The sequence below is a fragment of the Sinocyclocheilus grahami genome, unplaced genomic scaffold (assembly GCF_001515645.1).
Source record: "Sinocyclocheilus grahami isolate Dianchi unplaced genomic scaffold, SAMN03320097.WGS_v1.1 scaffold139.1, whole genome shotgun sequence".
NCBI classification, from domain to species: Eukaryota; Metazoa; Chordata; class Actinopteri; order Cypriniformes; family Cyprinidae; genus Sinocyclocheilus; species Sinocyclocheilus grahami.
The window spans coordinates 536513-561854 of record NW_015505318.1 but is presented as its reverse complement, the minus strand read 5'-3'; the positions used below and the strand labels follow the sequence as shown (position 1 = coordinate 561854).

The window sequence follows — 25342 nt, the reverse complement described above, 5'->3', positions numbered from 1 at the left end:
ACCACTGTATAAATATATATATATATATATATATATATATATACACTACTGGGCAACGATTAATTTAAAAAAAATCGCGATTAAACGCATCATTGTCTGCGATTAATCTCATTGTTATGCACAAAATTCAATAATGAATTCAAAAGTAGTGTATTGCGTACTTTTTTCATTTAAAAGTACTATATGAACAAAAGTGCAATAACATTTTGTTTGCAAACACTTTAAACAAATAAAGTGTTTTTTTTACCACAGTATTCCTTTTACATAGCCTAGTAGTAGCCTAGTTAAAATATTTCTTGTAAATCTCAACTTAAACATTAATGTAATCAAATTAAACATAAAACCAAAGCTATTTGTCACTGCCAGGGCATTAACGTTTTTATAGAAAATATTTTATAGTTTGTTATAGAAAAACAAGTTATGCTCAGAGTCCAGAGCCTCGATCATAACATTATAACAGGCACCTTCCGAGTAGAAATCTGCACGATCGCGGGACCCAACGCAGCAGAGTGCGGTGCGGGACAACATTTGATGGGGGCGTGGGTGCGGGCGAGGCCAAGACTCGTGTGTGCGGGATGCGGGAGAATAAGGGTGTACTCAAACTAGGCAATCTTAACCGTGCTCGAGCGCATTTGACCCCCAAAGCTCGGTTCGTTTGACTAGTGTGATGGCTCCGTGCCGGTTCGTTTAGCCGGCCTTGGCTCTGTTGGAAGACATGGGCCAGTACGCGGTTCAGTTGGGCTCGGTGCTTTCTAAAGCCTGGCTGCAGATTTGCGCTTGCACTCTCAGACACTGGCACTTCTGCCAGCGACGTCACTTGCAGTCTTTATTTTTTTATTTTGTTCTATTTATTTATTCTTTTTGTTTGAATCTCTCAACATTTTACAACAGTAGCCAGGTGGTGAAGACAAGACAAAAGAAATTAAATTACGAAGTCACTTGCAATCGCCACTTTGCCATAGACCAAAAATAGGCCCAAACAAATAGTTAGCTTACTAATACAGGATATTTAGCTAAATGATTTGCATAGTTTTATATGTTGCTTAATTACCTATATGTATCATAAATATTTTTAGACCTGGATACATTTGCTTTGATGTAACAAACATTACATCTGTTATGCAAAAATTTTACTTTGACAAGCCAAAAACAGTTTTTAAAGTAAATTGGTGCCTCCCACTCCTCCTGTGTGTTTCTCCTTTTCAAAGTCTGGCAGAAATTATGGGTGGTTCCAAAATACATGGTCACATGACAGTAAAAGTATACAGTTGCCAAGATACAGGGGATGGGTCAACTTACCCCACTCTCCCCTACTCCCATTGAAGATGAGGCAGAAGCAGGCTCAGAGAGTGAGGGAGATGTTCTTATCAAAACATCTACAATAAAGTCTGAAGTTATTACAGGGTGTGCTGTCTTCTCTTTAAATTGTATGTTTGTAACAACTGGATAATTTGTATCAACAAGCATCCACCCCCTTAGTGCCCCTTTTTTTGGTTTGGGCCACTGCCCCTCAAAATGTCTGTGCAGGGCCCTGTATATGTATATATATATATATATACCATGCAGAAAAAGTTCAAATGAAAAGCTTTCATTTTAAATAGATGTCTTTTGTAACAACAGAAATGTATACTGTCATTTTTGATTAATTTAATGCATCCTTGTTGAACAAAAATATAAACTTAAAGGGGTCATATGATGCGATTTAAATTTTTCCTTTCTCTTTGGAGTGTTACAAGCTCTTGGTGCATAAAGAAGATCTGTAAAGTTGCAAAGACTAAAGTCTCAAATCCAAAGAGATATTCTTTATAAACGTTAAGAGTCAGCCACACCTACCTAAAACGGCTCGTTCTAGCACACCCCCACATGTCTACGTAACGATGTGGGAAGATTTGCATAACGCTGCCCAAATGTTCACGCAAAGAAAGAAGGTGTGACTTTTATTCTTGCTGTAGTATTGTTGCCACCACCATGTCATAAAGACGCTGTGTGCTTCGTTGTGAAAGCGAAACTACTTTGTTTGGTCTTCCAAAAATGGACACGACTAGAAATCAGTGGTTAAGTTGTATTTACAACACTGTTCCAGAACAGTTCAACCCAAATATTCAGATGTGTGCAGCACATTTTATGGAGGACTGTTTCCTGGAAGAGTAGACTACAATGCAGACTGTTCTGACTCAAAGACTGTAAGTACGTCTTTTATATTTAAAGAGTTTTTATATTTTATATATTTAAAGCAAGTTTTTTTGGGCCGTGTAGAGTAGGGCTTGTTGTTGTCATTTCTCCGATCACAAATGCAGACATGGTTTTATGTTTATGCGGTGAGGCGCGATGCAACGCAACGCGTAAAAAGACAGTATAAGTCATTATAATCCATAATTATGTCCCCACTGGATGCAACGAATGCCTCGTTTATAATGGGTTTTCATGTTTTTGTCTCATCGCTCCGGCCTGACAGGGCATCATCACAGTATGGTAAGGGGCGTAACATTTCCGTCACACACTTGAGGTATTTGGCCAATCACAACGCACTGGATAGCTGGCCAATCAGAGCACACCTCGCTTTTTCAGACCGATGAGCTTTGTAAAAATCGACACGTTTCAGAAAGGCGGGGCATAGAGGAGAAACAATAATGTACAGTATGTGGAAAATAATGTTTTTTGAACCTTAAACCGCATAAACATTTCATTAGACCAAATACTGTTCTTTTTAGCAGCATCATATGACCCCTTTAAAAAATCTTTACATCTTACTGCACAAAGCACATTATTTCAGTGTTTGAAAACCCTATTTGTTCCTTAGGAATAACAATGTATATCATTCCATTGTTAGGGAGCAGAGAAGAAACAAAATGTTTTATTTTATTACATAGTAACAGAATACTTATTCTTCTGTTTAGCATCACATTATAACATAATACATAGTCATAGCTCAATGATGTCAATTTTTCATAATTAAATATCTAAACTTCATGGCCAAACATCCCCCACTCGCAGATACACAACAGCTCAGAAACCATTCCGATCCATTCAGCAATACACACACACATACTTACAATTCACACTTCTTACAGAACATACACACATCCTCACAACATAGACAAAATAAAAGGATATTTTAGTACACAAGAAAACAATAACATCAAGGATAGGTGTTGATTGACAGACTCTGTCTTTGTTTTAATCGAGATCCTGAAACATAAGCAGACATCTATTGTACACTGAGGAAAAGTGTACCTTGGAAAGATGCAAGGTACCACTACATTCATGATCATTCATTCAGAAGTCCTAATTCACACTCTGCCTCACATGGGAAAGGAGCAACACTGCATGAAAATGGTCATTTAGAGCAAACGGGGCTTTCAGACAAGGCCATAAGTGAAACCATTGTACATTAAAATACTGAGGGAAGGTAAGCAGGGCAGGACATGTGTGCGGTACAAGAGCATGTGATGATAAAAACTATAAAAAAAAGGTATGTGAAGGGTAAAAGTAGGAAAACATAACATTTAACCACAATTCAATATCTTTCATTGCCTTCTTGTATCATTGCATCACCCTGGAAGAAGTCTGGCCTATGACAGGCTTGAATGTACTGCCTTATAGCGCAGCGGCTGACAAGTGCTTTCAAGTGATAATCAATTTCAGCTTTTCATTAAAACATTGTGAACTATGTGCAGGGGTTTATACGCAGGTACAAATCAAGCATGCACTTACTAGCTCATACAATATCATATAATCTGATCGGCACTCCAAATCTGTTGTTCAAATGCAAATGGCTTGTTCTCATTAGAAATGTAATGACACTCAAAGTGGAAAGCATATTTAGTCCACAGGAAAAATAATGACCACGCTTAAAAATTGGGTTCTGTAGTGTTTGTGGAGTTGCTCATTGCCGTTTCCCGTAGTATAAAGATGCAGATGCATTTCCGCGATGGAATTTCAGCGACAAATTCATCTACGACCAGATGCATCATTCATATCCCATGACTATTCTTAACGACCCCATAAAAATCACACTAAAAACCTGCTTTGATTGAAAACGCATTTAAAAGAACACTGCCCAACATTAAGGAGCATTTACATGGAGGACTCATAGAGCTTCAAAACCGGTGGATTTCTCTGCAAGCGCTTAAAAATAAAGGTTCCTTTTGAAAATGCAATTGAACCAGTGTACAGTTCTTTCTAGAATATGTCGTACCGTTAAAACTGAAAACGCAAATATTAATTTATTTACATGTCCTTAAAGAGGTTTATCCATTTTTTGAAGCCACCAAACTTAAAATTCATAAGCAAGATAGAATTAAGGTGCAGTTGCATTAGTGAAATTTTGGTGAAATTTCACAAGCAAAAAAGATGTCTATTTTCAATAGTGTAGCGATGTATAAAGCACAGCTCACAGAGAAGTTACTTCTAAACCAAGCAGCTTTCTGTTGGTCAATGCGGTGAACGACTTACCAACGTGAATCTGTTGCAAAAGGAAATTGTTCGCCCTCACACGAAATTCCAGATCACATGGATACCCATTGAAATGACTGGATTTTGCCCACGAAAATTCGACAAATAGCAGTAAATGTAACCGCACCTTTAGCTGACGCTAACATTCCTAACTCCATCCGAGTTAGTCATGCCGTCTGTTAATATGTCCACAAAGCATAATGGTGAATGGAAGAAGAGGAAGAGATGAAAACAAAAGGGGTCTAAAAAAATAAAGCTTTGTTAAATCTCTGCATTATAGTCTGTTTCTGCTTTTGGTTCTACCTTTAGCTTGAATACAATGGATCTCAGAGAATGAAAACATTGAAGCACTATGTACACGTGCCACCGACGGTGGAACAAAAGTCAGTCGTTCAGTCCGTTGATTGATAGCTACAGCCTGACATCATTCCTGATGGCTGGACAGAATAGGCTGCCTGCAGATGGGGCAGGTGTTGTTTTCAGATAGCCAGCGGTCGATGCAGTGGATGTGGAACTCGTGAGCGCAGGGCAAGCGACGCAGCTTGTTGCCCTGAGCGTACTCATTGATGCAAACGCTGCAAGCGCGGCCCAGCTCGCCCTCCAGGTTGACCTGACCATAAGTGCGTGTGACCAGATTGTCGATCTGTTCTTTGGTGAGGCCCCTTGGGTGCTCCTCGTCTTCATCTTCGTTGAGAAGGAAAAAGTGCGCCAGCCTTAAGATGGGCAATGTCCCATTTTCCACCAAGCTGTTAGTGTCCCTGCTGCTAGGTCGTCCCTCCGTCCCAGTCCTGCTCACCCGCACTTGTCCTTCCTCCTCACCTGCCACTAAACCTTCTCGTGCCGTTTCTACTCCGCCATGGGCCACACCGCCCTCACCACTACCAGCGCGGTACGCCTGGGCTCCACCAGCAGAAGCGGTGTCCTGGTTGGGAGTGGTGGTCTCCGAGTCTGCTTCCGTCTCCATGAGGGAGCTGAGCTCACCGAAGCCGGTCATGATCTGGCGCAGGATAGATCTCAGCGCCATCGAGCTAGGCTCACCAAGACCTGTCTCAGAAATGCGTCGCAAAGGGATTCGTATTGTGCTAACGTAAGTGCGGATTCCCGCACGCTCCGAGCGCGAGATGGTTCGACGAAAGCCACCACTGTCGCTCTCGAAGGTGACTGTGTTCTCGGCGGCCCGAGCACGAGAGCGAGTGCGACTGGCAATGCTGTCCCTGTCCCGGTTCTCACCCGGCCTGATGCGCCGCACCTGGAGGTCCAGCATGATAGTGGGGTGGCGCCGCACACCTCCAGCACCTGATACAGGCGTCTCCCCCTCTTCCTCACCTGCCTCCGGAGGATTTGTTGGAGCAGCTGGCTCTACAGTGGCCTCGCCCATTTCCATTGCTACAGCGGTACTTCCGGTGGACTCCACTGGGGCGGCGCTGCTGCTATGGGTGGGGCTAACATTGGAGGTGGGGTTTCTGTCCAGGGGGGAGCGACTACGTCTCGAAGAGCGAGACAAAACCCCACCAGCTCCTGCTGCCCGGCGCACACGGCCACGTGAACGAGTCCTGCTGTTTCGTGGCTCACGGGCAGCCGGCGCCACCTGGGGGCCGGACTGAGGCAGAGTGGTGGGGCAGTCTGGGCCTTCATTTCCATTCTGCCCCTCCCCTGTGTTAACTGAGGAGGTTGTGACCTGTATTTGACCCCTTACGGCACCACCATCCTGCTCTTGTGACTGAAAAGCAAGTGGAGCCTGTGGAGGAGGAGAGCTTGGCAAAGAAGGCAAGTTCCTCCTAAGAGCTGTGGGAGAAGCCTGTGAGGTCAGAGGTGGCGTTACAGGCAGAGCCGTGTTACTGCGAGTGCGGCGCACCGCGGCCCTCCTTCCCAGGGTGGGCCTGGCTGTAGAGTATGGCGTGGGGTGTTGAAGTGTATAAGGTGCAGACCTTGAGGGGTTGTAAGGGGTTGTGGGTGCAGAGGCAGGCAACACTGGGGGAGGAGGAGGAGGAGGAGGAGGAGGAGGAGGCATTGGAAGTTCAGTCGGGTCAGGGGTGTCGCTGTGTTCTCCAGGCTCGGGTTGCTCATGGTTGATGTTGATCTCAAGACTGAAGCGGAACTCGCCGCTGTTAGGGTTGGTGCGGCTGACGGCACGCCATGTTTGGTTACCGCTCTGCCCGCTACGTGTAGCATTTCCTGTGCGCCGGAAAGTGTTCAGCCATTCCAACAGGGAGTCTCCATTAGATGTTTCCGCACCTGGCTCAACTGCACCTGGAAAAGAAAAAATTATTTATCAATATTGTATATTACCAATTTCTTATCAATACTGATGAATAAAAGGGTACGTAATGAAACAATTTACTTTAATTCGGGTTGTTTCTACTTGCACTACCTAAGATGAATCGACAAGGACATTTTTGAAAAATCTTACCAGATTATGGTAGTTTACATTCAGAAGAATCCCAAATGTGGACTGGCAACAAAGTTTAACGTTACATTTATGCCCCCTGTGGGTCAGATTACATGTTTTACTATGGCTGCATAAAGCTATATATCATCACAACCTTAACCCCAAGATTTATGCCGCTGCACAGTTGCTAAAAAAACTCAGATGCATCCTGACTTGTTTTGTAATTGCATGTGTATTGCATACAAATCCAGCTGATCATTCAAAGTAAAAATATTAATATAGCTGAGCAACTGAATTCAAAACCATCCCTTTATGTCCTTACCACTACTGCCCTCTGCCTCACTGCTCTGTGGGCGGGTTTCAGGGCGTGGCTGAGATGACACTCGTTCCTTTGCCCCATCCAGACGCTGCCTCAGCTCCTCTGCTGTGACTTCACCTGTAATCAAACAAAGACACACCCTATTTAATATCCATCTATTGTTCATTTAAGTAAAAGGCTATAGGTTTGGAAATTAGTACTTCCTCACACCTTACATTTTGTAAAATGCTTTACATATTTCTCTGTGTAAATGAAACTACATGCATCTTTGCATACGACCGGGTTCGGTGTGTTCTCACCAGGTGTTCCCAGTAGATTGCTGTCTCTCATTAGTCTGTATTCCTCCTCGCTCAGTTCATTAATGAAGTGATAGTATGCCTCCTCCCGCCGAAGCCGCTCCGCTTGACGATGACGCTCGTCTCGGCCCCCGGGAGGGTCCATCACCACAGAAACCGCTGCTCAGAGATATTACAAGACGAAAAAAAATCACAAAAATTGTTCAATAGATACTTAACCTGCCCAGTTATTGATTTTTCTCTGTTCTGTGTAACTTTTCTTTTCTCTTATTAATATTTCAGTTTATAGGGGAACGTGTAAAATATGTGGTCTTGTAACTGCTCACCATATATTTTAAGTTTTTCCATTTTAATCAACTTTGATATTATGGTTGTGTGGTGGCAAATACATTTATAAGAATGCAATGCCAAGTAGGTCATTAAAATTGCATGCACAATAATTATAAAAGAAACAATAACATTTCACATCATATGATATAATAATTTCCCTAACAAATCTCATGTCAACTATTCATCTTCAATAAAAACATGAATATATAAAGACAGCAATATATATATATAAATCACTCAAGAATCTGCCAATGATCAGTTTACAAATATGAAGTTATGGTCTACGTTAATATAGAAATCAGCTCCACATATAAATCACTGAAAATGAGACAGCAAGAAAACGTACTCAAAATATATTGGATATACATAAGGATAGCCTTAGTATAAACTTCTCTCTGTCTAAAACACAGCCACCATTAGGAAACAGCCCGACAAAATGAACGCCTCTGAGAGGCAATACGCCTAAATCCTAAAATGGAAGCAAAACGGCTTTGACACAAGTCAAAACACACCGAGAGCTACGTGACGTTGACAATAGCGTCAAATGAATTCATATGAATAACACCTCAGTCATTTCAAACAGTATTGCTGCTCTGTAATAATACAGTAGGCCACAGACAGCACCGCAGAACAAGTAAGGCACCAAAACTGGGCTGTCAGCCTCACAACCAATCAGCGTCCGAGAAGCCATGACTGACAGCCAGACTATCCACTCAGCATCGGTCAAAGGAGGGACATGACAAAGAAAAAGTCGGGCTCCATGTCAGCTAGCAACCTACCAGAGACAATAAAAAGCCTAGGCTAGCACTCTACACAGGGTGAAATTCACAACTGAAATTAGTCATTAAACTGTCACCATCGCCTGTCACTGGGCAAACGCAAACCAAGCGGCGGAGCGAGCTGTCATTTTAAATGCGCAACACCTTTGATGGTGTCGACAGATTGCTGACAAGCTAACTGTGGGCCAATGAAAGGTTTAGATTATTATTTTGACAAGATGGGGAAAATGTCACTGACACAAGAACGTAATAGAAAATATGAAATGTAATAACACTGTCCAGATTGAGAACAAAATAAGGAAACGAAGCTAGTAATAGATATGTAAGTACCTGAAACAGCAGCTGTAATATGGACGAGTTCTCTTTCCTCTCCGCTCTGATTACAATGTAGCCAAGATGGGACCAACGGAGCCACACAAACAACTGTCCGGATAACTACCACGTGCGCAAAACCAGTTCCCACAGTAATGTGTCAGGAACAACACTATATTGCACTTATTGATAACGTTTCTTTCTAGTTTTTTCCCTTTCTTTTCTGCAATGCTGTGTTGCTAATTGATCGTTTATCCACAATATTATTTCATTGTTAAATTTGTGTTTTTATACATAAATTAGCTATATTGCATTATATTATGATAAAAAAACATTATAAATGAAATTATAATATAATCAATATTAAATGCAGTATATGTCGATTAAGCCGCTGTTAAGTTTCATTTAATTACAAAATATAATTTAATAATAATGTTATAATTTGCTTCTATATATTTTAGTATTTATTATTTTAGAGTATTATATATATATATATATATATATGTATGTGTGTGTGTGTGTGTGTGTGTGTGTGTGTGTGTGTGTGTGTGTGTGTGTGTGTGTGTGTGCGTGCGTGCGTGCGTGTGTGTGTTTGTGTTTACAAGCAATAATGCCTGTTTGTTATGTGAAGAGATTTAATAAAGGTTAAAATAGTCAGAATAACAGTAGGAAGAGCAACGAAATGCTTCATTTAAAAAAAGGCTGAGGATATATTTATTAATCTATCGGAACAACATCAAATGTTACATGATATAATAACTATAACAGTGTAGTGTTTTGTATGAATGTAAAAGCAAAACTGGCATTCGATATTATTGTTAATAAATGTAATATTTATAGTTAAGATAACATTTTGTATTATTTTGTTTTATTATACTACTATTTCGTATTGTTTGCACTGTGTAACCCGTTACACTTTGTGAAGTTGTTGTTAAATATATATTGTTAATAAACATTTCTTTATGTACTGCAAAAAACAAAACGTATGCGTAAAAAAAAACAAAAGCGCTCTAAAGAGTTAAAATCCACGTGGTGCGCCACAAAGCCCATTCCTCGCCGTCTGTGGTTGGTAGTGGCGTTCACGACGGTTTGCGACATACCGTACGTGGACGCTCAACTCTCCCGGGTGAGATACCGGCTGAGCGGCGCAGTTGCACAGAAATATCAAAGAAAGCGACTGATATTCCGATAACACTCTGCACTTTTTGTCAGATCAGAAGCACACGTGGTTCATACGTCGTCTCTGCTGCCCGTAATTGCTCGCGGTAAATGTGGACTCTTTCGCTGAGCGGAAAAGCGACGCGAGGGAAGGCAACTAATTGTCTAAACGGGGCTTGAAGTAAGTTGCCTCCCCAGCGGCGCTTTAAAGGGAAGCCACAGCCCGGATCCCCAGAATAACGGAGAAAATGGACTATGATTTCAAAGTGAAGCTCACCGGGGAAAGAGAACGAGTCGAGGATCTCTTTGAGTACGAGGGATGTAAAGTTGGACGGGGGACATATGGCCATGTGTACAAAGCAAAGAGGAAAGATGGGTGAGTTTGCAGGATTGACTTGTGCAGCGGTATGAGGCCTGCGCTGCCGTCGCCTTCTGCTCTCACAAACCGAAACAGACCGTGTGTCATCCGCCCTCGGCCCGGTGTTTTAGAGAGCCACGTCTCTTGTCTTCAAAGAGAGAGCTCACAGTTTCAGTGGAGGCTTATTTAGAGGGGATTGTGAATGTACGTCAGCAGGCACGAGTGCTGTTGTGGTTGACGAGCTGATGCAGTTACGATGGGCACAGGTGCATTTGATGCAGATTTAGGTTTGCAACATCATGTGTTGTTTTCCTTCGTCATGACGTAAACGATATTTACCTCTAACAAAAACTACACGTTCTTAATGGCATCCTTAAACCGCTTTAGTCAAAGGGCTGCTCAAATACACAACGTTGCATAAAATCAGCATCTCTAGTGTAAAAGGAGCAGCCTTTTATGTTGCCTTTGTCATGGCAGAGAATTCTAATGAATAGTTTCATATTTTATTTCGACTGTAATGTTTATAATTTGGTAACACTTTACAGTAAGGTCCCTTTGTTAATGCATGAAATAACAATGAGCGGTATATTTGTTACAGAATTGATTCATCTTTGTTTGTCCACTTCCATTAAATGTTAGCAAGATTAATAAATGCTTCAGAATTGTCAGTTCATGTTAAATAATGTTAACAAATGGAATCTTGCATCTACTTTCGTATTTAAACCAGTTACATTTATTTCTTTACATTTTAGAGCCTCAATTTTCTGTTGTTTTCCCTTGCAAATGCATGTCACCTCAGCTGTGTAAAGTCTCCCAGTTTCATGTCAACTCCTTGAATCCATTGCAGGTGTGATTGACATCACTTTTGAGATATTTGCGTTGAGCGAATAGCACTGCACAGGTTCAGAGGAGGATCTTTTTGAGCCTTTTTCAGGTTTCTTCTCCTTTTTCAGGTTTCTTCTGTAGAATATACCATTGAAAATACAGATGCAAAGGAAAATTAGAAGGTCTGTTTTATTAGAAGTCCGTCTGGGGAAAAAGGGAATTGAAATTCTTTGCTCTCAATGTTTTTGGTAACTTGCCGATAGGAATATATTCTCCAAAACGTTCTCACACAAGGACAAAAACAGGGATTTGCCTGTGCTCTTTATCCAAAGAAGGACAAATGATTCTCTTCAAACACCGTGATCAAAGAGCTGAGAATAACAGTATGACAAGTGTAACCTTCTAGGATTAGATCATTTCTAACAGTTTTGTTTTATACATTTTCTGAAATTGAAACACACACATTTATCAGGCTTTCTAATAGACTGTGCCAAACACATGATGGCCTTTGAATTTGTAGGGTCCTGTGATTTTTTTTATTTTTATTTTTTTCAGTTTGTAAAGCACTGATGGAATCACAGAATTCAGTCATAAAAAAAGTTAGATAAATAAATCTAAACAACATTGAAGTAAACTATATATAATCAAATTACAATGTGGACTAGTGTCTGTGAATTTTAAACCACAAAAAAGACTGTTATGCAGTTTAACTTTAAAATGTACTTAGAGTAACAAAAACAACTATTTTATTAAAACTATATTTTTGAAGGAATAGCACACAATATCACTTTTTTGAACAACAGAGCTGCACAGCAAGGTTTACAGTTGTGCAGCACTTTGTTGCCAAAAAAGTTAAAGAAATTGTTCAGACTTAAGTTGACTACATTTTAAAAGATTAATGCATTTTTTCTTTGCCACCATTTTTGATTCTTCTTTGTATTAAATCATAAATCCACAAAAATCTAAACCGACAACACAGAATTAAAAAAGAAAAAAAGCAACATTTCATAAGGCCCTATTATTGTAAAAATGTATACATTCTTAAAGTTTTATGAATTCAATTCATTAGACATCCTTTTTGATTGTTAAAATGTAACTAAACCATTATAAGAATACAATTAATATAATTGGTCTCTAACTTTCTAATTCCAGCTGCTGTCAATTAAAACTATTTAAATTTTAAATTTAATTTGTTTTAATTGCCTACACTTGGAAAGAAATGAAACGACCATGACTTAAACGTTTTGCATTTATTGATTAGAAATTAGAGCTGCGACTTGGGGAATAAATAAAAGACCTAAAAAAATCCATTCTACATTTTACTTGTATTGGTAGTTTTTGCTTGGAAAGCTTGACAGAAAATAACCCTCATGTCTGCAGGACAATTGTGGTCATGTTGAGGCAGCTGAAATAGCATTCCTCCCAATTTGCAATTGTATTTAGTGCTATCACAAGATATTTGTTTTAGTTATGTTCTTTAATGATTATTTGGTTCTGGTGCAGCAATCTTTTTCACACCGATTGTAAAATATCTATCATGGCGGAGTAAGAATGGATCTGCTGATGAGTTACTGGAAGTTGGTTCTGAAGTGCGGGGCTTTAAGTGAGACCCATCAGACAGACCCAAAGCTGGGCTATTAAAGTCCAGACTGCCTGGCGGCCAAAGTCTCACTTGAAGGTCCTAAGTGTTTAAAGATGTTTTTGTTCACCATAGAAGCTGATTGTTTGTGAGTGGTTTACAGCTAATTTTTTCTCCAGAAACTGGACAGGGCGTTGTGGGATTTTATAGGCTGATGTTTTTTGCGGGACTTCATTTCAACATTACCCTCTTGCCTCGAATTAGTCGTCAGGAGACTTATGAGTTTTCGAAGGTGTTCTGGTAATAAAAGGGTCAAAATCATCTGCTTAAATTCTGCTTGGCCTTTCCCAGTGGATTCTTTCTCTCTATAAGGGGTTTAATGTGATATGTAGGTATAGGTTTAGGGAAATGTAATGTACTGAAGAGTAATTGTGGTTGCTTATATGTCTATATTTGCAGGAAGGATGACAAAGATTATGCTCTGAAGCAGATTGAAGGCACAGGGATCTCTATGTCCGCCTGCAGAGAGATAGCAGTAAGTACATCAAGCTTTAAATGCGTTTCTGTCAAGAGGATCTTCTTCAAGTAGCTCTGACACATGCCATCTTGGTTAAACAAGTTCCTGGAAATATATTTGCAGCATGTGGATATTTTACAGTGTTAAATCTGTGATTAGCTTTATGAAATTTTAAGAAAAAAACTTTCTAAAAGTAGTTTTGTCAGTTTCAAAAACAACTCATACTTTTGGGGATCCTGTTCACAAAGTAGCTGAATGGTTGCACCCAAAATTGAATTCTTCTCTACTATATAAATGCGGTCATTGCTCTTGGATGTGGATACCTGCTGTTTGGGAACACAGTCCTGTAACATTTCTGGGTGGCAATTATACAGAAATACTTGACGACATACTTTGCTCAGACATTTAAGAATGATCGTAACATTTCAGATGCTGTGCAACAAGATCGATCCGCTGGTTAGCACAAAGTCGTATGACTTTTTTGATGCGCATTTGCATCAAAATGCATTTCCATCTCCCGTTATTTGCATGAACCCTTTTTTGCACAAGTTAAAAACCACCTAAAGCAGGTGTAATTTTATTCTCTTGTTTTTTGCAATTTAAGGCATTTTTAATAGATTTGGTGTTTCCATCACTCGTTTCTGATGTGATAATTCAAATTGCGCATAAAAACAGAATGATGGAAACCGCTTATGACAGCATGACTATATGAAGCATTCATTCATACTATATTGAACATTTACTTAGAAATTACTTATTCAAAAGAAGTGATTTCGGATGCAGCCATTGATTTGTGTTCAACTAGTCTGGTAGTCCAGTGAAGGTGAACATTATTAGCTGTCATTTGGTTTGATATGAATTAAATATAGTGCCATAGAGTCATATGGACTGCTTTTATGATGGTTTTGTATCCTTTTGGAAGCTTTAAAACTCCAATTTCCATTTTTTGTAATTGCATGGAAAAGAGCAACCAGCACATTTTTCCAAATTTCTGCTTTTGTCTTCCTTAGTCATAAAGGTTTGGAGCAGCATGAGGGTGAATAAACAATGACAGAATTTTTATTTTTGGCCAAACTATCTTTGTAATAAGCATTCTTCAGGCTGAAGTGATTTTGTGTACTTAAGGTGCTCTGTAGGATGTCTGTCTCAGCATGTGCGTCTGTGTGTGTGTTCGTTCTTGTTTGCTCCCTGCAGCTGCTGCGTGAACTGAAGCACCCCAATGTGATCTCACTGCAGAAGGTTTTCCTGTCACATGCAGACCGCAAAGTGTGGCTTCTCTTTGACTACGCTGAACATGACCTCTGGGTAACATACAATCAAACGCTCATGCACACACACACAGAAATGTTTGTATACAGTACATATCTTGCTGAGGGTCTATGTTTCTTTGTAGCACATCATTAAGTTCCACAGGGCCTCCAAGGCCAATAAGAAGCCTCTTCAGCTGCCACGTGGGATGGTAAAGTCTTTGCTCTACCAGATCCTGGACGGCATCCACTATTTGCACGCCAACTGGGTCCTGCACAGAGACCTGGTGAGGTTCAGTGTGTTATATTGAACAGTCAAATGTCTATCCAGATGTAGCTAATTTGACTTGTTTATATATTTTTTTGTGATCATCTTGATCAAAACATTTTACTGAGTAGAATGTTGTTCTACAACGCTGGTTGCACCGCACTCTTCCGTCACTTAATCTTTTTATTTTGGTGCGTAAATCTGTTAAATTACTTGGTATAGGAGATCAGGATCTGCACTCACGAAAATAGTCTTCTTTTTTTGTTTTATTTTACATTCATCGTTGATGGGAAAAGACACAAATCAACGATGAATATAAAATAAATCGAAAAAAGACGACTGTTTTCGTGAGTGCGGATCATGATCTCCTATACGGAGTAGAATGTTCTAATACTTGGCTGATTATTAGAAATCCCATGACAATTTCCATTAGGTGGCAGCATTTATAAAATAATTTGTAAATATATTTTTGCCATAACAGATGTAAGGATAGAATTTAACAATTCTGGTCTGGTTTCTTTATTTCTTTATTAATTCTGGTTTGTTTATTTATTTATTTTAATTTGATTGATTTATTTTGAGGATGAAATATTTGGGGGGAAATTAAATGTAACTTATATGCCAAACTGTGGTGTTATGGTTTACTAAAAGCAAAACTATTAATTTTTTTAAATAAAATAATTGAATTGAATTTAAATAAAATAATAAGTTGATGTATTAAAATAATTAAATAAAATTATACTAAATAGGAATTTAAAAAAAAATTAAAATAACAAGCACAACTAAATGACTAAACCTTAACGTAAAAATAAAGGCTAAAGGCCCGTTCACATCAAGAACGATAACTATAAAGGCAACTATATTAGCGTCCACACAAGCGGACAATATCATCTGGTTATTCTAAGCGCATGTTCATCTGCCGCTTTAAATTCTCCAGCTTGTTATAGCAGGATTGATTCTGATTGGCTGTCAATGTTTTTATCGTTCATCAGCTGGAAAGAATCGTTCTGGAAGTGATTCCAACGATATTGTTTCTCTGTGCCTTTATCGTTATAGCTGTGGTGTGGACTCTGCTATTCTTTAATATTGAGAACGATTTTTACAACTGTATCTTTATCGTCATCTTTATAGTTATCGTTCCTGGTGTGAATGGGCCTTAATTCAGAATATTTATAAATATGTATTTATACATACTGTTGCCAAATAATGCATGAATGAAGAATTCTAAAAAAAATATAAAGAAATTCTTGCAAAAGGTTAATGCTAATGGAACCAAGCGTAATTTAGTATAGGTCTTTTTTTTTTTTTTTTTTTTTTTTTTTTTTTTTTTTTTTTTTTTTTTTTAACGCATCCTGTTCACAAAAGTTGCAAAAGTTACAGCATCAGTTATCACAATGAAATGAGCGAGGAAGTGTTACAACTCTGAACTTTGACTCTTTCACCACAGAAACCTGCCAACATATTGGTAATGGGAGAAGGTCCTGAAAGAGGACGTGTGAAGATAGGTATGACATCAGCTCTGTTTCCTTCCTCTTGTGACAAACAGAAGAGATAATGGGCCTCATTCATGAAACACGAGCAGAACGATTTTTTGTGTAAATCGTTCGGAAAGTCGTTCTGATGTAAATTTTCGGATTCATGAACTATGTATTAGAATGATATTTAATGAGTTTATTTGCCCTGTCTTTTTTAGTTTTTTACTCTTAACTTTGGGTAAAACAGTCTATGGGTAAAACACTGAGCTCGTCACTGTCCCTTTTTACACAGTCGTCCAATCACAGTGGAGGAGGGGCGGGACAAACATTACATTAACCAACCATGATCATACTTGTACAACACAACAATGGAGAAGTTAATATTGCTGGTTACTGTATTTTTATATTCAGTAATATTCTTCAAAATAACATACTCGTAACATGTTACTGCCATGAATATTCCAAATCATAGCAAACAACCTTCACTCCAGAAAAATGCAGTGCCTCCAAAGCTCTCTCAAGCACCACCAGCTGGTCGTTTTCAGAAGAGCACCAGGCATTATGTAAGCTGGCTAAAAACGCTCTGGTAGACACACGTTAATTTATTCATTTATTGTTAGGCATATAGCCTATTAGTCTCTTATGCATTTATGCTATATAACTTACCAAACCTGAGAATTGAGTCCAAGGATTCCACACCATTCCTAGATGCGTAATTTGCGTAGCTGTAATTCATAAGCAGGGAATATGCTAATTGTGAATGAGCATGCATGCGCGCCCTATTTACGAATGATTGGAATTCATTGATATACACACATTTAACTATAATCCGGAGGAGAGTTTTCGGGAAGGTCCGGTTTATGCGTAAATTACTCAGAATTTACTCATATATTTAAGAATGTTTCATGAATGAGGCCCAATGTGTGCATCTGAGTGTTTTGATGCACATTCATAACCGTTTTTAAAATTCTGTCTCTTATATGCAGCTGATATGGGTTTTGCACGGCTCTTCAACTCACCACTGAAGCCTTTAGCAGATCTGGATCCTGTAGTTGTTACATTCTGGTACAGAGCACCAGAGCTGCTGCTGGGAGCCAGGCATTACACCAAAGCCATCGGTAAGATGTTTCTTTATGAGTGTGTGTGCACAAATGCACATTTTTAAATGTGCATTTTAGATTTAATGACTTTCTCTTTTCTTCAGATATCTGGGCGATTGGCTGTATCTTTGCTGAGCTTTTGACCTCAGAGCCTATCTTCCACTGTCGACAGGAGGACATTAAGACCAGTAATCCCTACCATCACGATCAGCTGGACCGGATCTTTAATGTCATGGGCTTTCCTGCAGGTATTCATCTTCCACTTGACACTTAAATCTAGATGATTCAGTGAAAACTTTGAGACTTTTGTAAGGTTCTATGTAGGGCTGCACAATAAATCGAAATGGAATCGAGATCGCGATTCGACGGGAGCTGCGATTGTCCTGTGTATCTTTCAGTGAAGCACGGTTCTGTGATCAGCAGTAAATCTCCATCTAAAGGCCAGAGGGTGCTCTCGCGCTGAAACTCCAAATACGCCTCGCAGAAGAATCCCAGAAAATGCCTATGGCTGCAGCTGAATAAACAGAAGATTCAACTGCTTTCATTGATTCAACGTGACTAATAAACACACGACTACGGCAATATACGGTTTATCTGAGTTCTTATTATAATTTTCATTAAAATAAAGTATATTTATAATGCAATGCCTTTATCACTGCTTAAATACTATGAAATGTTGCGTGCCTTATTCTGTGTAAGAAGCCACATTATCTCACAGAAGGATTTATTTCAAACACTCGACTGACGTTATGAAGTGAGTTTGGAGTAAAAATGTCATTAAATGTGGTATTTTCACATGCTTTCAGATGGAGCAGCATTTACTTCACAGAGCCGTAGGTCACTGAGAAGCTATGCAAACAGCTGTCATTATCGCAAACGATTTCTTCGATTTCAGAATCGCGCAATAAAATCGTCTGCGATAAATTATTATAATTTTTTTTTTGCGTAACTTGTCCATGAACTACGGCTATGTGTAGTAAATTCTGCTCCATCTGAAAGCACGTGATGATGATTTCCTGCTGATTACAGAACCGGCTTTTTTTAACAAAATGCGCATGACAATCGCATTATCTTGCAGCCCTAGTTCTATGTGTGTAAGGATGGAACTTAATAATCCTGATTCCTCTTAATGAGTTTTTGTACTTTTAAGGAAAACATATTTTGGGAGAAAATAAATGTAATAAAATTTTCGAAGCCAAACAATGTTGTTATTGTTAACTAAAAGTAAAACTGTAAAAAATAATGTTAATTTTTAATATAATAAAATAATAATAAAAATAATTGAAATAAAATTAAATGGGGAGAAAACTTAAAGGGATCCTATTATGCTCTTTTACAAAGTCTTGATTTTGTTTTGGGGGTGTACTAGAACATGCTCTCATGCTTGGTGGTTCGAAAAACGCATTATTTTTCACATAATTTACAACCTCGCCCCTCCCCACCCCCCAACCATTCGAATTTCTGTAGGCGGGAATTATTTGTAATGAAATTCTAATGAGCCGCTTTGTGATATCACAAAGCCCGGAAACCAAACGCTGTAGTCCAAACGAGCCGTTTGCTGTAGTTCTTGAAAATGGATTTTTTAAAAACTAAATATCTCCCTTTGGAGTGGACTTTGAGATTTGTAACTTTCTAGATCTTTTTTATGCCCAAACATACACTCTACACACTGACTAAAATTAAAAAAGTGAAAAAGCATAATAGGACCCCTTTTAAATATTTATGTTTGCAGTTACAGTTCAGCTGTTCAGTTTATAGTTCACAATGCTTCAGTTCAGTCAATTGTCCTCCTGATAATCTTTGTAATCTAATTTTCTTCTCAGATAAAGACTGGGAGGACATTAAGAAGATGCCGGAACACTCTACATTGATGAAAGACTTTAGGAGGAATACGTTAGTTTGATTTCATCTTTGACTGCATTTCATTGATTAGGGTTTTTGATCTGATGGTGATTGTCCCTCTTGCTGTAGGTACACTAACTGCAGCCTTATAAAGTATATGGAGAAACATAAAGTCAAACCTGACAGCAAAGCATTCCACTTGGTAAGTGGGCGAATAGAATTGCAAATCTCATATATTCGTTCTCATATATTCAGCTGTTAACTTATGAACTCCCTTTCAGCTGCAAAAGCTGCTTACTATGGACCCCATCCGCCGAATCACATCTGAGCAGGCCATGCAAGACCCGTACTTCCTGGAGGAGCCTTTACCCACATCTGAGTGAGTGATTTTAAGCGCAAAATCAGCTTTCTGCATGAATTATTATAATTAGGATTTCTGTATTTTTTTTATACACAGCATGTACACTGAAATTAGGTCAACTGCAGAGCTATATTGCATAAGATGTTATTTAAGAAATATTTTAAAAAGCTGTGTTTTGTTTAGTGTCTTCGCTGGCTGCCAGATTCCTTATCCCAAACGAGAATTCCTGACGGAAGAGGAGCCTGAAGACAAGGCAGATAAAGTAAGAAATGTGTGTTTTCTGCTTTTGAGTATTTCTGTGTTTGTGAATATATTGTTGACCATTTAATTTTTAATTTTTTACAGTTATTTAAGAAACAAAATTTAGAGGCTTTTCTCAGTGTAATCGGTTAAGAAATTATTTGTGATTCATTTGGTCTGCATCTTATGTAGTTAGATTACATTTTTAATTGAGAGCTGTGATATTTATCATTTTTATGAATTGCAATATTCTTTCTTTTCTACAACTGCAGAAAAACCAGCAGCAGCAGGGGAACAACCACACCAATGGGGCGGGGCACACAGGTAACCCTGACAACAGCCACGCACAAGGCCCACCTCTGAAGAAGGTGAGAGTGGTTCCGCCCACTACTACCTCAAGTGGCCTGATCATGACCTCAGATTACCAGGTAACACATGTAAACATAAACCTTTATCTTTGTTTTTTGTTTTTTTACAAACAGGCTTTAAAATGATCTTTCTATTGCCCATCAGCCACAATAGAGAATGATTGTTAATTTTTTCCATTTAGTTACCTAACTATTTTATTTCTTTATAATATACAATACCATTCAAAGGTTTGGGGTCCTAAGATTTTTAAAAATGTTTTTGAATAAAGCCTATTATGCTCAAGGCTGCACTAAAATACAATACAAAATATTACTACAATTTAAAATAACTTTTCTATTTTGCTGTATTTTAAAGTGTAATTCCTGTGATGGCAAAGCTGAATTTTCAGCTGCCATTATGCCTGTCTTTAGTGTCACATGATCCTTCAGAAATTATTCGAATATGCTGTTCTAATATTGCTGCTTAAGAAACATTTCTTATTGTTATCAATGTTGAAAACTGTTTAATATATTTGTGATTTTTGTGCAGCATTTATTTGAAAGAGGAATATTTTGTAACAATGTTTGTTTTACTATAACTTATTTAACGATTTAGTCAATATAAAAGTATAATTCCTTAAAGCTCAATTTAATTGTGTGTATATATATATATATATATATATATATATACATATATATATGTATGTGTGTGTATATATGTATGTATGTGTGTGTATTAGGGGTTGCACCCACTAGTCAGACTTCAATGCTCTGCCATGATGCTTTAAGCTTGACGTCGACTAGTTGCTGGTCCTATAGAGGGCGCAACAGGATAAGAAATCTTTAAAGGGCTTCCACATTTACGCTCCATTTCCAAACAGTTCAAATGACAAATAAATGCATACTCTGAAAGCGCTCCACAAGACATGAGATTATATTACTGGATGCTCGAAATTGAACGGGAGAATGCACGTTTTAAACAGCTTATTGTACAGGTAAGTTAATCGCCGTTCTAATAGAATGCACTGCTGCACTGTAACGCGCACACATTACAGACAGTAGCTCGTAAATCACGCGCACAGAATCATTCAGCGCGGAAATGTATTGTCAATACTGTTCTGTGATTTCTCAATAAAATAGCTTTGAAACTGAAAAGTTCAAGCATATATTTCTTAATAACTAAATTCCACAGCTTCACTAGTAGTAGAGAAACGCTGCCAGGTGGAATTAATTCAGACACGCAATCGCTCTCACTAATGCATTCATATGAATGTAATCTTTACTGTGCTACTTTATCTGTATCTGATTTAGAATGAGCAGAAATCTGAGAAACATAACGACTCAAAGACAAAAGAACTGTTAAAAATGAGCTGTTATAGGAGCAACAGCCATGTGGGCAGCGCTGTGTCATATGCCATAGCTGTGCACAAGGTGTTTATCACAACTCCAGACTTATTTGTTCATTAATGACGTCATCAGCGACTACTTGAATTTCATCACATAAAAGTCGACTTTAAAAAAAATCAGAAGTCATTCAACCCCTAGTGTGTGTGTGTATATATATATATATACAGTCTTTCCCAAAAAGACTCATGGCTGTATTAGATCAAAAGGGTGCTTCTACTAAATACTGGGCAAAGGGTCCGAATACTTAGGACCATGTGATATTTCAGTTTTTCTTTTTTTAATAAATTTGCAAAAATGTCAACAATTCTGTGTTTTTCTGTCAATATGGGGTGCTGTGTGTACATAATTGAGGAAAAAATATTAACTTAAATGATTTTAGCAAATGGCTGCAATATAACAAAGAGTGAAAAATTTAAGGGGGTCTGAATACTTTCCGTACCCACTGTATATGTGTGTGTATATATATAATACACACACACAATTCAATTGGGCTTTTTTTTAAGGAATTATACTATTATATTGACTAAATCCTAAAATAAGTTTATATACAGTGTATATATGCTGTATGTGTGTGTATGTATGTATGTGTGTGTGTGTATATATATATATATATATATATATTAGGCATGCACCGATAGGATTTTTTTGCCATACCGATTTTAACAAGCAACTACTGACCAATACCGATATTGGTCATTTGCATAAAGTAGGGGTTAAAAACCAGAAGAAAAAAAAATCGATCGGTTCACTCCGAGCAGAATTGGTATTTGAACGTTTCTGTTCCTGCGTTCCTCTGTATTATTACCATTCCGAAACCGGTTTGAGTAGAAAAAATACTGGTTAATAACGTTATTTTAAAAACTTTTTCTTTGCCTATAATAATAATAATAATAATTAATAAAGTACAGCGTTTTCTTTGCTCAAAAAGAAAGAAAAAAACCTTGTGCTTAGTCATAGCCAATACAGCATAATCTTTTCTAGATTTTGGCCAAATGCATTAAACAAAAGAAAATGCTGTCAACGCTTTAAAGACATTAAAGTAGGCCTATTTTTTCTAGATATTTAAAAATGTTTGCAGCATGGATTAAAAAAATGCTACTTCTATAAGAGCATTTTGAGAGGAAAAAACAGCCTAAATTAGTAGGCTGTACGTCGCATTTTATTATTAATATATTATTATTATTATCATTCAGAAATAATGTAGGCTAAAACACCGGTAAATAAAGCAAAATATTTACAAACATTACAAACACAATTAGGCTATTTTAGTTCCCTTCTCTCCACAACAAATCCTCTAATGTTGTAAGCCAAAACGAATTAATTTAAAAGTGAAACTAAAGCCTACCTCTCTCATTCTGCACGAATCCACAGGTTTCCATATTCATGACGTATCTGGATGCTAAAATATTATTATGTAAACTATAGGCTTTGTTCTTCACTCCCATTTTCGACATAAAACCTCATCCTTTACATAGGCTATATCAGCAGTGAGGCACTGGTTATGCTGAACGGCACAGACTGTACTACGGACTATTTAAATTGAGCAGTGTAACTTTTTATGTATCTTTAACTGTATTTTATTTTGATAATGAACAGGCTGCAATGTCAAGTTAGCAAAAATATGTTGTATGTGCGTGTGGGGCACTGATGTGATTCAAAACTGTAAAGCTTTTGCAAAATAAAGAAAACTGCTTTCCTTTCCATGAACTTCGGAGCGCGTTACGAACTCAGCACAATTCCAAACTCTGCACAATTTTTTGTTTTGTTAATCTGTTAATGATTTAAGTGAAATATATTTCGTGTATAGGCCTATATATTTCTTTTTATGTATTCTATATAGTTTTATTCCATTTTCTCTGTTCACAGAAACGCTGCAGGTGCGTGATGTGACCTTGTGTGAATCCGTGTTCTACACTGGTTTCAAACAAAAAGATGCATATTACCTGCCATTAATTTTCACTTAAATGTGGGCCTAATGCTTAATTGGCCTGATGCTTAATATCCTCAGATAAACTAACTCCGGTGCATTGCCATTGCGACTTAACATTCCCTATGATGAATTTACAGCTGAGAGCGGGCATTTCACTCGTTGGATGCATCAGCATCACGTTTGCATATGGCCGTACTATGCTGTCTGACAAACTATATTTTGTAGAGATTTTATTTTGTTTTGCATATATATATATATATGTCTTCAAAGTGGACTGTCGTCTCATTTTGGTCCTCTTGTTGCGAAAGCCTCTCAGTCCATCTTCCTCCAAGCTTTCTTTCAGCAAGATTCCATTTACATGCATTCATTTGTCTTGAGTACTTGCTGCTGCATGCATGAGCAGCAAAGTGCTACTTAAAGATCTTAAAAACAGTCAGTTGGACACCATGCATTGAAGTGTGTTGCTTCTAAAGCATGCAGGAAACCTTAATGAAAGTTCTTCTGTGTTCCAGCGCTCCAATCCACATGCTGCCTACCAGAACCCAGGACCAAGCACATCATTGCCCCAAAGCAGCATGGGATACTCCTCTACCTCCCAGCAGCCTCCACAGTACTCACACCAGACCCACCGCTACTGAGTCAGGCCACGCCCCCCTCTCACAGTGCCCAATAGGGAGAATGTACTTAGGGAGGCGGGTGTGGACCTGAGCCGAACCGCCCCACCCACTGGCTTTGCTGTGCAGCATTTCAACCGCAGGAACAGTAACTGTAACCTAACAACACATCACCGTATCATACAGCCGACATTATCCTCCGCTGACAAAAGGAGAAAGAAAAAAAAGAAAGAAATAACAGACTCTAAGTGAAAACAAATGAAAAAAGCTGATGAAAAGCGGGTATTTGTTCCATTGGTGATAAACACAAAAAAAGCAACAAACATTCTCCATATGTGGTACTGAACAGCTGCACTATGTAGTGAGACTGGTTTGGAGTGAGGTGGAGATCCACCATACCATCCAATCTCTTTAGCCCCAGTCCTTCTTGCCCTCACTTTTGAAATCCGTTGGCCTCTCCCAAGACTTAAAGCTGCTATGTGACTGCCAGCAAAGACAGAATGACGTATGTCAGTTTGTCTGTCTCTCCGTCTGCCCTTATACACACACACTAACTCTCACACACACACTCACACACATGCATACAAATACTGAAGCACTCACTCTTTTAGCCCATTGCTGGGGACCGAATTCTCTGTGCTGGAGCTGCTGACTGAAGCATAATGAGAACCTCTAGTGCCCCCTGCTGGATCATACTGGTAGAAGGCGGTATAAAAGAAACCACAAACTTGATTTTAGTAGTTAATAATTTAATGTTTTGGTTTTACATTAGGAGAGGTCAGCAACTTCCATTTTGCTGTCAGACCGGCTGTTATGCGTGAAAGATCGGCCTTAGAACTTCATGACAAACGTTGTGTGGACAGCAGATTGAACATGCATTGTACTGTATTGTAATGAAATATTTTACATGAAACAAATATCCTGACAATAAAAGTGGAAGCGTTAAAAAAAAAAAAAAAAAAAAATGGAAAAGATTTGTGTGTTTGTGTGAGTGTTGACATGCATTTCCAGGGTGATAATATGTTGCGTTATTTATTTATTTTATATAAATTTTTAGCAGTTTAGTTGAGTCCATTTTCATTAGGAATTATGGCTGTTATCTTTATTTTGTCTTGTCTTTATTTTTTCCTTATTGAATGCATGATATTTATACTTTATGAAGAAAAATCTTTGAGGTTATTTCACTGGTGTACA

At 38.3% G+C, this 25342-nt stretch overlaps 2 protein-coding genes across 4 annotated transcripts; one reads left to right on the top strand and one right to left on the bottom strand.

Moving 5' to 3' along the window:
• Positions 1–2839: 2839 nt before the first annotated feature.
• On the bottom strand, positions 2840–9010 carry LOC107591264 (E3 ubiquitin-protein ligase RNF6-like; the record flags this gene model as incomplete). Its single annotated transcript, XM_016280379.1, has 4 exons — positions 2840–6705; positions 7167–7280; positions 7463–7618; positions 8899–9010. Coding segments are annotated over 4 exons (2208 nt in total), but the record flags the coding sequence as incomplete, so codon positions are not given.
• A 922-nt stretch (positions 9011–9932) lies between these two features.
• Positions 9933–25089, top strand: cdk8 (cyclin dependent kinase 8). 3 transcript variants are annotated; one of them, XM_016280321.1, is made up of 14 exons: positions 9954–10006; positions 10093–10414; positions 13260–13335; positions 14512–14622; positions 14711–14851; positions 16280–16337; positions 17294–17425; positions 17512–17655; positions 19231–19300; positions 19379–19451; positions 19531–19628; positions 19794–19881; positions 20123–20278; positions 24047–25089. In XM_016280321.1, the coding sequence occupies exons 2-14, from the start codon at positions 10287–10289 to the stop codon at positions 24170–24172; spliced, it is 1401 nt and encodes a 466-aa protein (XP_016135807.1). In that variant the 5' UTR covers positions 9954–10006; positions 10093–10286; the 3' UTR covers positions 24173–25089. The 3 variants fall into 3 exon arrangements, with proteins under 3 accessions (XP_016135806.1, XP_016135808.1, XP_016135807.1); XM_016280320.1 differs by having other exon boundaries at positions 9933–10414; XM_016280322.1 differs by having other exon boundaries at positions 9935–10414; positions 19794–19872.
• The last annotated feature ends 253 nt before the right edge of the window (positions 25090–25342 follow it).

What these genes read in the sequence shown, in the direction of transcription:
- cdk8 (XM_016280320.1), top strand. Translation starts at nt 10,287, where the DNA reads ATGGACTATGATTTCAAAGTGAAGCTCACCGGGGAAAGAGAACGAGTC. An exon ending in GGGTCCTGCACAGAGACCTG is followed by an intron (nt 14,852 to 16,279) that starts GTGAGGTTCAGT and finishes CTTTCACCACAG; the next exon opens with AAACCTGCCAACATATTGGT. An exon ending in GAGCCTTTACCCACATCTGA is followed by an intron (nt 19,629 to 19,793) that starts GTGAGTGATTTT and finishes TGTTTTGTTTAG; the next exon opens with TGTCTTCGCTGGCTGCCAGA.